Source organism: Hetaerina americana, unplaced genomic scaffold (assembly GCF_022747635.1).
Source record: "Hetaerina americana unplaced genomic scaffold, ioHetAmer1.1.p SCAF_12, whole genome shotgun sequence".
NCBI classification, from domain to species: domain Eukaryota; kingdom Metazoa; phylum Arthropoda; class Insecta; order Odonata; family Calopterygidae; genus Hetaerina; species Hetaerina americana.
The window spans coordinates 34338125-34352152 of NW_027286292.1; the positions used below are offsets into that span (position 1 = coordinate 34338125).

Sequence of the window (14028 nt, forward strand, 5' to 3'; positions counted from 1 at the left end):
TCAAAGTAGTCATTTATTTTAGACAAAATGCATAGATTGGAGGCATTGAGTAAGGATGCTAAGAAAAGGCTTGTTACATTTTGATATGGAGTGCCATTTTGCACATTGAGGAAATATGGTCATTGTAGCAAGATGATACATGTGAGATGTGGGTGAGAAGAAGGATGGAAAGGCTACAAAAATAGAAAACAAAACAAAAACGAGGTAGTACAAGGCAAAAAATGGTGGGAGAGGAGAGGAGGAAGGAAAGATGCATGCAGAGAATTTTAATTGGCAATTGGATGTTGAAGACTGTCATTGACAGGAAAATGTTATTAAGGCAAGGAAGGGGCAGGAATAGGATAGGGCAGTTGGATGGAATGAAAGGAGGAAGGAAATATACGGAGATGAAGAGGTGGTTAATATAATGTGGCACCTCAGGTTGTGTTTTGTTAGGCGAAGCAAGGGAGTGAATTGTTGTCCAAAGACAACCAACATGGATGGAGAACCACAAAATGCAGAGACAAGGAGTACCTTGTTGTAAATGATATGGAGGCTCTGCCCATCCAAAACCTATAAACTGGTAAAATACCAATAATAATAAAAATAATAGAAATTTCTTCATTCAGACCCTCAGATTGTAAATTTGAGGTATGATTGTTAAGGATTTTGAAGGCCAATTTTGTCAGCCATGTGTAATAAGCTAACCATTTAAGTCTTAAGGCACAAATCATTGCCTATAAAAATTTGTTTTTGAATAAAATTTATCAATCAAAATATTTAATTGAATAATTTTTCCAAGAAGAAAATTGAACATTTTTCTCAAACAAGATCAGGCAATATGATTTGGTGCATTAAATAATCATTCATTTAAGATTTTCCTAAAATTGTGTAGTGAGAGTAAGATAAATGTGAGGTATTTATGTATCATGTGCAAGTTCGGCAACACAACTTCCTTTTTTAAAGTGGTTTTGTCTTATAATAGAGGAACTTATGTTGCTGCACCCTGCACAACATTAATGTGAAAAACAATGAACATTTCTCATTTAATGCATCTCACAACTTAAATGCATGCCTTATTAAGTACTAGCTTCTGCCATTTCGTTTATTTAGACTCCATAGGAAATATGGTCACAAATTTACTCAAGCTACAAATTAGGAACTACATCAAAATTACAAATTTTCGAGGGCATATTTAGCCTACTGTATAATATATATACTTCATGTACCTCCAAAAGATGAAATGGCTATATGCTATCACCCAGTACCAAATATTATTATTAGTATTCTACTGGTTAAGGTAGATTTTCCATTGACACATATTATGCAACAGTAAAATGATACATTTCCTTGCCTCTCCTAAAAAACACCACCCGACAATCAACACAGAAATAAAAGTTTCTCAAATTTTGCACGCTTTCTGCCTCCCTTCATAACATCCAACTTGCTCATTCTTTGCCACCCATTCCTAGCTTGCCTAGCATTCTCTCTCTGTCTTCAACCCAGCATTTACAATCAAAATGCTCATATTCATATATCAGTCAACAGATTTTCTCTCCTCCCCCACTATGCCTAGCACTTCTTTGTTGCAATTCTTTCTGTCCATTTCACCATTTCCAATCTTCTCTGCACCCAAATCTCAAAAGTCTCCAACATACGTGTATCATCTTGCTGCAATGACCATATTTCCTCACCGTATAAAATCACACTAAATATTGAAGTGTCAACAAGTCTCTTTTTAATATCCTTACGTTCCTCTCATCAATTCCCTCCTCAATGGGATAGCTTCGGGGCCTAATTCAATTTTCTTTGTCTCTACAACTTTCACAATTTTGGTCCAAAAAACTTCCAAGATAGGCAAACTTCCACCTGCTCTAGTATATGAACTCCTTTTTAAAACATTTAATTTAGATTTACTCTCTCCGGAATCTTGCATGAACTGTTTTTTAACACTGACGTTGAACCTATATCTACTGCACTGATTTTCAAATGCACACAACCCATTGGCTGACTGACAAACTAAAGCTCACTCGGAAACCTGACTGAATTTATGAATTCTCTACTAACTTTTATTCCTATTTCCAGTTCTTCCCATGCCTCTTCAACTATTTCCTCCAGGTATACATAGAAGAGCACAGGTGATATTGGCCACCACTGTCTTGTTCTTCTTCCTTAATACTGTCCATCCTGACTCATCATCCACAACTCGTACCTGAGACTTCGGCTTGCAGACAAGGTGCTCACCCCTCCAATCTACTCATTTTCTGCAATACATTTACTAATTCTACTCCATTCACTCTATCGAATGCCCACTTCCATTTAGAGTTTCTGGAGCATATTTTAAAACTCTCTTAGTTACAGCATAAGTAAAAATCAACAGTTCAATTACGTAGTCACATTAAAAGACACAAAGTATATAAGCGTTGGTTCATTTTGATCAGATCTATAGACAGTACAACTCTTCGAAAAACCTGTCACATGAGCAGGCTATCTTTTTTGTTTACCTTCGTAATGTGACATATATTACCCCTCAACCGCGTTTTCCATGGTTGATTGACTGGTTCAGTGTCCCATTAATAGAATCCCTCTTTCATTTAAATAATAACCTAATGGATTGGCTACATCAATAATGGAAATAAATAAATGGGATGGTGCAATGAGTCCTGTTGAATTTTTTAAGGTATATACTTATCAACCACTAACAACTAAATAATTGAAAATTGACGATATTACTTGAATAAGATTATTTCATATTTAAATGAGTAGAATGTATTAATTGTTTCATCGATTTGGAACATTAATATGTCATATTGAGTAGGTACTGCGTATTTTACCTTATCTAACAAATCTCGACCCATATGGCCCGGATCAGGGAGGGTTTACTGTAAATTCAAATACAATATGACATATCTGTCCCGAATACTTGCTATGGGTAAAAGGAAAGCGATGGCGATTTTGGATTAGGTATAAATTTTCATGCCTTGCTTGGCCACTCTTACCTTTAAATGTATTCAAGGAAGCAAATTGCCATTTAAGATTAAAAATATGAAGAGGTTACAAATAAATGACTTCGTGGCATCAGAAGTACCTAGCATTGACCAGTAAAATCACACACTGATATTCTCAGAGTATAAAGAATTACTAATGGCTGGAGCAGAAAAGGAACACAGAGATTTATCTTCTAACTAAGGGTGAATATATTGAGATAATTTCCTCCATATTACGATGAACATTTGAAATTTTCGTATTTGTTTCCTAAGATACCTAAATAAACCCTCAGTGAAATAGTCTGTGTAAATGCTGCACAACACAACCCAGTGGAGGCCAATTCTTACAAATACCATAGCATGTACTATTATATAGCTGGCGACGAAATAAGAGAAAACAAGAACCAATCAATAATGTCTTAAATATAAGTTAACCAAGCAAATAATTATGTGAATGTAAAATAACCAAAGTTAACACAGCTCTTTCCTACAGTCACGTAATAAAAATATAAAACGGAATAGATCATTTAAACATAACTACCCAAAAATAAATATTTACTTACTCTTCACTTTGCCAAATGTGCCAACACCAAGTGTCGGTCCCAGAGTATAATGGCCTATTTTGACATTAGGCTGTAGGTGTGGGCCTTGCTGTGACTTCTCAGCCATATTGCAACACCAGTATTAAGACTATTAACATATATCTGTAATATGACGGGCCCTACACACTATATTTCTGCAATAATTGTCTTTAAGCAAATAAATATTAAAAGCTATTAATGCGTTGAGGGCAAAAGAGATACATTTAGTTACGTAAAGCGAATGCCTTTAAACCACAATCTCAGAATCGAATTGAAGTTTAACGTTGATGAGTGCACGAACAAAGCGCAAAACCAGTTTAATGTAAAATGCAGTACACAAGTCCTCTTAACTACGCTTGACCTTTAAAAAAACACAAGCAACAGAGACACAACGTAAACATTATTCGCTCGGGGGGGAACGCATGGAATGTATGGAGGGGAGGGTATCTTGATATCGAAGAATATCGACATACAGTATCGATTAATATTCGGTAATACCGTCATTTTATTGTTTTGTATATTAAATCAAGAATGTTTATTTTAAAGCATTGGTCAAACAAATGCATACACTTAAGAACAGCTTACCATTAATTTAGGCTTAGAGCAAAATCACATATTTAAATTAACAATTATCAGCACACTTTTCATAAGCATGTCAACATCAGTAATGTAGTAACATAATGAAACGAGAAATAATTTAATGTCATTGAAATATACAAATAAATAATATGAACTATAATTGCAACTATATCGTTTTGCCTGTCACAGATAAATGCCACACCATGATTGAATTCCAATATGTCATGGGTGTCAATAATACCTTTCCAAAAACTTGTTTTTATATACCCTCGTATAGAAACGAGAACTCATCTATATATGGGTGTATGTCATTGTCAAATTTTTATATCAATGTTCAAAGTTCGATGTAATGGTCGTAGTGCTGTTTTCGGACTATCGCATATTAAATATATTCCAGCGCCAAAAGGAAAGAAAAACTCGCATGTGACAGCAGGGCTACTATCTTTGAAAAATTTTACTTAGATTACTTGTGTGATATTTAAGAATATTTCAAATCAGTGGTTCCTACTTGCATTTCCCAAAGAAAATATAAATGTACCTCATTCACGCAGCTCAAAATTTACATGCTTCCTCGTAGCGATTGGTCTTTGACTGAAATACTGGGAGGAATAATTTACATTTAAATATATAGATTATTCTCGCGATCAGACATAATATTTGAGATTCCGGGATTTAAAGTTTTGTTAGGTCAATAGAAAATGCTTTCAATGGTGTTACACTGAAATATTTATAATACATTTATCAAAAGGCCTTTAATGTGTACATAGAACACAGTCGATTTCTCCAGGATTTTTTGTTATTTATTAGGTAATCTGCCGGTTAAGGTAGGTTTTTGGATGGACGCAACTACCAAATAAATATTTTGTGACACCTAACAAAACACAATCCAGCAACCTAGACTGCATCAGGTCCCTCTTCATCTCTGGTAACTCCTTCTTCCCTTCATCCCGTCCAACATATGTATCCTGTTCTTGTCCTTACCTCGTCTGCTTAATAGTCTCCCTTCCATAACTATCATTCCAGTAACCCCCACTATCCTTCCATCTCACCTCGCATAGACCTAAAATATCTATTTTTCCCCTTTCCATCTCTCGCTTAAAATTCTCCAATTTCCCTGTCCTCATCATTGTCCCAACATTCCACGTTCCTATTCTAACTAATGTGGTCTTCTTCTTCTGCGTCTTCTGTTCTGCTGCTGCCGGTTTTCCCTTGCAAGGGTTTCGTGGGATGACGACTGCGGAAGCCTTGCCTCCCCTGCTGCCGGGCACAACACACAGCCAATTGGGCTGAGCCCCGTAGTTGCCAGGACTCAAAATCTCTTTAGTGACCATCATATTTATCTTGGGAATTGTAATTGAGGGGGTTTCCCGTTGCCTTCCTGAATAGTGTTTTTAACGTGACACCATCACTCAATGGCCGCCGCACTGGGGTCACACGCCTTTGCAGCCGCCTCACTGAGTAACAGACGCTGCGTGGAGTACCTTTTGTCTGGCTCCTAACCGTCAACATATCTGGTATGGGTGGCCCTACCAGGAGCAATTATTATTACTCCCGCCAGCACACCTCTAGGGGTCATCGGAACGCACAAGCCCTTCCACCACGTCAAAGTTGTAGTCCATGGGAGGGTTCAGGATATTACCAAGTAAAATTAGGTTACTAACTGCAGTGATTTTTCTAATTATCTCAACTAATAGGTTGATGCTTAGTTCCACCTAGCACGTGCTTCTCGTCCTTGGTCTTAATTAATGTGAGCCTACTTTTATCTAGAAGCAGGGTAGCAGAGCTGCAAATTGTATCATCAGCATTAAGGGATTATGAGTTACTGCACTTTTTCAGGAATATTACAACTCAAGAAAGAATGATCTGGCGGATAGGATACATCTATACTTACTGTTTATAGGTTATCTACCAGTTCATTTAGTTTTTGGATGGACACAACTACCCCATCAAAATTATGTGACTCCTAAGAAAACAATCCGGCAACCTAGACTACATTAAGGCCCTCTTCATCCCTGAGTACTTCCTTCCTTCAACCTGCCCAGCATCCCTATCCTGTTCCTGTACTTTCCTTGTTTTCTTAGCATTCTCCCTTCCATAACAGTCTTCAACATCACACTACCAATCAATATGCCCTTCATAAATGTATTTTTCCTGCCTCTATGATTTCTCTCAACAATCCCTTCTCCTCACACACCATTCCCAACACCTCATTTGTTTTCCTTTCTGTCCCCTTCACCTACCCCATCCTTCTCTGGACCCACTTTTCAAAAGCCTCCAATCTACATCTAACCTCCTGCTTCAGTGACCACGTTTCTGCACCATACCTAACTACGCTCCATATCAAAGTTTTGACCAGCCTTTTCTTAACATTATTGCTCAACGTCCCTGTCAACAACTCTCCCCTCCTTGTGAAAGCCCTTTTACCTAGCGCAATTCTTCTCCTTACGTCCCTACTACTTTGACCGTGTTGGTCCAAAACACTTCTGAGATACATAAACTGTTCTACCTGCTCTAGTTTTTGCCCTCCAGTTTTAATGTTTAGCATAGCATTTTTCTTTCTGGAAAATTGAATAACCTTTGTTTTATTAATATTGATTCTCATCCCATACCTGTCACAATGAATTCCCAATTCACTCAGTAATGCTTGCAACCCCTTGGCTGACTGACAAACTAAAGCTTGGTCATCAGCAAACCTAACTGATTTTACGAATTCCCCACTGACTTTTATTCCTACCTCCGGCCCTTCCCATGCCTCTGTAATCATTTCCTCCACATATACGTTGAATTGCAATGGTGATAATGGGCAACCCTGCCTTACTCCTCTTCCTAACACAGCCCATCCGGACTCCCTGTTCTCCACTCACACCTGAGAGACATGTACAGGTTGCGAATTAGCCTCCTGTCCTTCGAAGATATTCCTATTTTCTGCAATATACCCAATAGTTTTCCCAATTCACCCTATCAAATGCTTTTTCGAAATCTACGGAACAAGCAAATACTTCCTGATTGTATTCTATATTACTCTCGATTAGTGATCTCATAACTGCTATGGTATCGCGCCTCTCTTTCCACCTCCTAAACTCAAATTGAGCATCCCCTAAGTAATCATTTGCCCTACCTCTCTATCCTTTTCTTGATGATCCTTAGAACCACTTTAACAGCGTGGGATATCAAACTTATTGATCTGTAGTCCACACATGATGTAGCCCTTATCTTTTTTGGAATAGATACTAATACTTACCTCACAGTCTTCCCACCAGATTCTTTCCTCATAGTTACTACGAATCAGTCCATATAGCCTCTTCCACGATGTTATCCACCCCCACGGCCTTGTTTAGTATCATCTCCCTTAATCCCCTTTCTATCTCATCGTTGGGTATGCCTGCACCTAAGTTATCTTCCTCTATGTCATGTTCCTTTTCTATGTCTAACTTTGTTGGTCTAAGTTCTTTACTGTACAGTTCTTCTATATATTCCTTCCATCTCTTTTGGATCTTTCCTGTGACAACTATTATCTTAACCACCTTATCTTTAACTGTTAGCACAGATCATCCCTTCTTACTTTCTGATAAAGATTTAACCTTGCTGTATAGCGCATTAATTTCACCCTTCCTCTGCAAACTTTCTATATCCTTGCACTGCGTCTTCTGCCACGCTTCTTTTGCTTTATTTATCCATTTTGCTTTACAAGGTTGTTGTGAGATGACGACTGTGGAAGTCTTGCCTCTGTTGTTGAAGGCATGACACACAGCCTACACAGTCCCATAGTTGCTGGTACTCATTTTCTCTACACTGTTCATCTCAGCAATCTTGGGAATAGTAATTGAAGTGGTTTCCCATTGCCTTCACAATAGTCTACCCTGAGGACGATGGTCGGGCATCTAAACATCGGCCAATATGGAACGCCTGACTCAGTGGAAGACTCAAGAAAACTTCATGAAGCAAATACGCCGCGAAAGCATCAGATCTTACTTCCTCAATAGTTTTTTTAAAGTGACATTATCATTCAGTGGCCGCCCCACTGGGGTAAGACGCCTTTGCAGCCGCCTCACTGAAAAATAACCACTGCACGAACTTCCTTTCCATTGGCTCTTAACCTTCGGCCCATCTGGCCTGGATGACCGACAGCTCTTGAGGTAATCAGAACGCACAAGCCCTTCCACCACATTAAGGCTGTAGTTCATGGCATGTCTACTATTACATCTTGGTATTACAACCTATGTATTATGCTCCACCTCCGCATCTTCAGAATGGCCATGACTTGTCTGAACACTGGCTGGAGTTCCAATTTGAAGCAAGGAACAGAAAAAGTCACTCTAAGGAATATTCAAACAGTATGCATGAATGTTGCGGTGCATATTTTGCCATTTGTCGGGCCAAATAATTGGGAATTGGTTTGATGAGAGGGGGATCATTATCGTGGAATGGGGGAATGTACAATGAATAGTCAAACTGCTTTAACAAACATAATAATCGCAATGGATGCATTCACCTAGGAAGTACTTGATGTATTAGTGCATTCAATGTTATTTGGATTCACAACATTTTCCTTTTTTCTTGTTATCACAAGAATATTGTTGTAACCTCGGAAATGAGATGTCTAAAACACCTATGACAATTTGCAGTTACACACATGTATGTTTTATTTCTTCCAAGTCGGTTACGACCTATAATCTGGTACAGCATTTACACATCTACACTGTTTATCTCTTAAATTAAACGAATTATTTTTTTTCTTTTCAGATAATGATAAACGTTACCACTACTCTGGCAGTAAGTCCATTTTCGTCATTGATCGTAATTCGTTTAATTTATACATACACCTACAAATATTGAATTGTGATAGCATTTTGTCACCATAGAAAGCATATTCTACTACAACATTTACTTTTTTCGACATAGGTACCATATCTATGTTAATTAAAATTTTCAAGGTTGAAATATTCGTGCGAAATTATTTGCATGTTATTAAAATAATTTGAAAACTTTCAGGTATTGCAAAGACACCTTGGTAAACAGCGAAGTAATTCAACATAGACATTTAGGAAAACTCTGAAGGGAGTACTTTTCATTAGTAGTCATCAGCAACGAAATTCTTGGTATAAATGTCTGGCCCCTACCCGGACTACAACCTTGACGTGGTGGAAGGGCTTGTGCGTTCCGATGACCCCTAGAGCTGTGCTGGCGGGAGTAACAATAATTGCTCCTGGTAGGGTCACCCATGCCAGGTAGGTCGAAGGTTAGGAGCCAGACGAAAGGTAGTCCACGCAGCGTCTGTTCCTCAGTGAGGCGGCTGCAAGGGTAGAGGTGGAATGAGGAAATATAGATATTTTAGGTTTATGTGAGGTGAGATGGAAGGATAGCAGGGATTACTGGAGTGATAGTTATAGAATAATATACAGCAGCGGGGATGACAGCCAATGAGGGGTTTCCATAGTATTAAATGAAGAGGTAGCAAGAAGCGTAGTCAACATAGAGCAGGTAACAGATAGATTATTACTAGTAGAGATAAATGCAGAACCGACGAACTTGGTTACTTATTATTCAGGTATGCATGCCACCGAGCAACCATAAGGAAGAAGAGGTCGATAGGATATACGATCAATCAATACGAGGACATAATCGCAGGTGTTCCTTCAGAAAAACATATGATAGCAATGGGGGATTGGAATGCGAAGGTAGGCGAAGGAAGAGATGGTTATGAGGTGGGAGACTACGGTTTAGGCACGAGGAATGACCGCGGGGAGAAAGCAGTTGAGTTCTGCAGGAGACAGGGGCTAGTCATCACCAACACTTGGTTTAGACACCACAAAAGATGCAGCTATACATGGAAAATGCCAGGTGACTCAGAAATGTATCAGCTATATTATATTCTGGTTAGACACAGGTTTAGGAACAGCGTAATAAATTCACACAGCTTCCCGGGAGCGGATGCGGACTCTGACCACAATATAGTTGCCATGAAATGTAGCGTCCGTTTCAAAAAGATAAGGCAGGGGCGGCGGGTTAGAAAATGGAATGTAGAAGCATTAAATGGTTTGAAAAGGAAGGAAAACAAACAGGCGGTAGAGGAAATCATACAGGATGGTAAAGAGCTAAGTACTATCGAAGAAAAATGGGAAAGTTTCAAGAAAGGGTTGTCTAAAGCCGCAAAATACACTATTGGAACCGTTAACGCTAAAAGGACTAGGAAACCATGGATCACGGATGAGATCATTACGAAGATGAATGAGAGGAGAAAATGGAAGAATGTACACACTGAGATAGGCAAAATGAAGTACAAAGAGTTAAACAATAAATTGAGGTGGGCAACAAATAAAGCAAAAGAAGGCGCATGGTGGAAGACGCAGTGTGAGGATATGGGAAGTTTGCAGAGGAAGGGTGAAATTGGTATGATGTACAGCAAAATTAAATCTTTATCGGGAAGTAACAAAGGAAGATCTATGCTAACAGTTAGAGATAAGTTGGGTAAGATAATAGTTGACGCAGGAAAGGTCCAAGAGAGATGGAAAGAATATATAGAAGAACTGTATGGTAAAGAACTTAGACCAAAAAAGTTAGACATAGAAAAGGAACATGGCGTAGAGGAAGATAGCTTAGGTCCAGGAATACTCAATGATGAGATAGAAAGGGCATTAAGGGAGATGAAACTAAATAAGCGGAAACGTGGACATTGAAGCAGGAGGATAGACGTACACTGGAGGCTTTGGAAATGTGGGTGTGAAGAAGAATGGAGAAGGTGAAATGGACAGAGAAGAAAATAAATGAGGAAGTACTTGGTATGGTGGGCAAAGAGAGGGGTTGGTTGGGAAAAATCCTATGGAGGCAGGAAAAGTGGATGAAGGGGGTATTGACCGGCAGTGGGATGTTGAAGACTGTAATAGGGGGGAGAATGTTAGGCAAACGAGGAAAGGGAAGGAACAGGATAGGGATGCTGGACGGGATGAAGAAAATACTCGGAGATGAAGAGGGACCTGATTTGGAGTAGGAGACTGGATTTTGTGCTTTTTTAGGAGTCCCAAAATATATATTTGTGTCCATCCAAAAACCTACCTTAACCGGTTTCAAATGCCTGGCTTCTATTGCTTTGTCATTGGTAAACCCAGATAGTGGTAGTGCTTCATTCATCAAGATTTTCAAACTTAGGTTAGCATAAAGATACTTATTTTATTTAAGTTAGAAAAAATTATTTACTTATTAAAAATACATTTTTCGTAAACTATTTCGTGCAGTTACAGGAAAAAATGAAGTTTCAGCTAATTTTTAACTATAGGTATTTAGCCGAAGCAAATATAAGTGACATCATGATGCTCGCTCATTTTAGTTTTAAATACTTTCTCATTTGGAGGTAGGTAGTTTCATCCTTTCCACATCGATGTATTCTCAACGTACGGCCCCAGGATTTCCTCATTGCGATTGCTCAGTCCTTGCAATCATAATTCAATTACTCCATAATTTAGCTTTACGCAAGGTTGTAAACAGATTTAACTATTCCGTCACAATTTTCGAGACAATAACTAAATTGGGCCTCCTTTAATTAATAAAACCACGAGGGTCGACAGTCTTCTGATTTAAAAAAATACGAGACATCTCCATCGCATATCATACATCTAAGCGTTTTGAACCGCCAATTCTGATTCGGGAACAGTTGCTAGCGCTCGACGCTCGTCTTTCCCTCAGCCCTTAGGGCAGTGTGCACTAGTACCTATGTTAATCCAGGAGATGACGTAATTGTCGAAAATTTGGATTCCACATGATCCGTAAAGATTCTTTTCGTAAAAAATTAATTCAGTAGACGACGGACGAATAGGGGCAATTAGTTCTATGTTTACGATTTGATTTGAACTAATTCGGCGGTTCAAAAAAGCCTGGGCTTTTCCCTTTATCCATTTCTCTGGGTAAATTTTCCGACTGAAGATGTTTGGCTTATACGTTGGGAACACTTCTGCATGCATAGCCATGCTTAAGGTATCGTACGCTATTTCATTTAAGTATGTTATATTGATATATTTTATTTATATATATTTTGTAGTATTATCGTTTTAAATTTCTAATAAAGAACTTTTTCTGATTTAGGATGACGAGGTTCAAGTTTTAGTTAATTATGTAGGTGAGCGAGTCACGTCGGCGTCGGTGGAAGTATTGGATAACGAGAGGGTATGCTAATTTTTTTCGCATTTTATCAGTATCTTTTGGTAATATTTATCACGCGTGACAGCAATTTTGAAATTCGGTTGTCGCATGTTAACCAATACTAGTTAAATTATACCATCGAGTTGGCGCGCGAATTTAAATTACTATGCACCAAGGTACCAATTCAATTTAATTGTTTATACTTATCTGCTATTAGCTGATAAATAGTGACATTGCCATTCTTCTACCTTTTTGTAAAAACTAATCAATATGAGTTTTGTTTCCGAAAATAATGTCAATAAACTTATTCTATCCTTATGGATAGGGTACAGAAACTAAAAGGATTGTGGGCATTCCCATGGTATGATGCCAAGGATGACCTGATGGAAGTGCTGTCCTTGTGCAATAGTTTAGGGAAATTCTTTCTCAGCTATTTTAAAGAAAACACTTAAGCTGGGGCGTTTCTCGTAAACATTCACAAATTGTTTTAATGCTCTAAAGTTTACTAGGTATTACCGAGCATACTTTAGTTTTCAGGTGTTTTTACTGAGAAGTGTGTTCATTAATTTGGGAGGGAAATGTTTCAAACATTGAGTAGTACATGCTTGATAGTCTTCCTTTAGGATACTTAATGATGGAAAGTGAAAAGGAACACGAACAACTCATTTTCATACAGGGTACGGTGAAAAATAAATTAATTAATCGTGCTTATGCAAATGCTTAAAATTCTTCAAAATACTCTCCCCCCGCATCAGGATACTTGCGCAGACGTGTCTGTCACGTCTAGAAGGCACACTGAAACTCTTCGACGGGATAGTCTCTCAGGAACGTTGTAACATGCCTTTGGATGTTTCCACGGTCTCCCAATCCTTTTCTTTTGGCTCTCTTCAGTCGGGGAAGCAAAAAAAATCACGCGGAGCCAAGTCGGGACTTGGGGGACCACCGGGCCAGGAAGTTAGTAACGATGAAGTTGTGGCTGGGCGCCCATCGCGCCCACATTTATCTTTCGGTTTGACCGCTCTGCCACGGACGGTCGCGGCACAATAAAATTATGCGCATAAATCTCAAAATTGACAATGTATATTGAAGCAGTTTCACTTTAGTGAAATATTATAATTTTGTGTCATGTTCTTGATCAAACGTGTATGCGTTGTAGGTATTGTGTGTTAAAATGAATGGGAAGTATGAATTCGCTCCTCAGTTCTGTTTGGATCAATCTACATTTGATTTGTATTTGAGACGATTTAGAATTGCGTTCTGCGGCAGCTGTTCCTCGACTTATCATAATTTGTTATTGCCTGCGATGTTTGTATAGAATGTCAAATTTCATTTTATGTTGTGGGAAATCATTTCAGATTTATAGTAGATGAAAAAAGAAAGCACCAGTTTACAATTATTACTTACTTTTTCTTTGTGAAAGCTCTTGTATTGCAAGAAAAAATTATCTTTCGATAAATTAGAAAATGATTTTATGAAGACTGGTTTTGTGATTCAGTTATTGATAAGTTGCTATCAGTTACTTCTAATTGTTTCTTTGATGGAGGAGGTTTAAAAGAACCTCCAAAATGGTGACTAAATCTGTCTTTTCTAATATGATTTTTGGTATTCCCTTCAAATTATGTTGTTGATTCTAGAAAAGAGCAGTTTAATTTAGATGCTACACCAGTTCTTTAAATTTTCCTCAGTGCTGCAAGGGTTTTTATTTTAAATTAATTGCCCCTTTTTTGGTCCTGTCTTTTTCGGAATTGAATGTCAGTGTATAAATGGTG

General features: G+C 38.2%; 2 protein-coding genes across 2 annotated transcripts in view; one reads left to right on the forward strand and one right to left on the reverse strand.

The window, feature by feature from the left end:
- The window catches only part of AMPKalpha (AMP-activated protein kinase alpha subunit), a 36864-nt gene extending 32881 nt beyond the window's left edge, over positions 1-3983 (reverse strand). Inside the window, exon 1 of the mRNA XM_071582883.1 lies at positions 3530-3983. Within this exon, the coding sequence (XP_071438984.1) occupies positions 3530-3635 (106 nt within the window). The 5' untranslated portion in view covers positions 3636-3983. The remainder of the gene's footprint in view (positions 1-3529) is intronic.
- A 7805-nt stretch (positions 3984-11788) lies between these two features.
- Positions 11789-14028, forward strand: part of LOC139685776 (heat shock 70 kDa protein 14-B-like) — a 30815-nt gene continuing 28575 nt past the window's right edge. The window contains exons 1-2 of the mRNA XM_071582884.1: positions 11789-12094; positions 12203-12283. Of these exons, the coding sequence (XP_071438985.1) occupies positions 12044-12094; positions 12203-12283 (132 nt within the window). The 5' untranslated portion in view covers positions 11789-12043. The remainder of the gene's footprint in view (positions 12095-12202; positions 12284-14028) is intronic.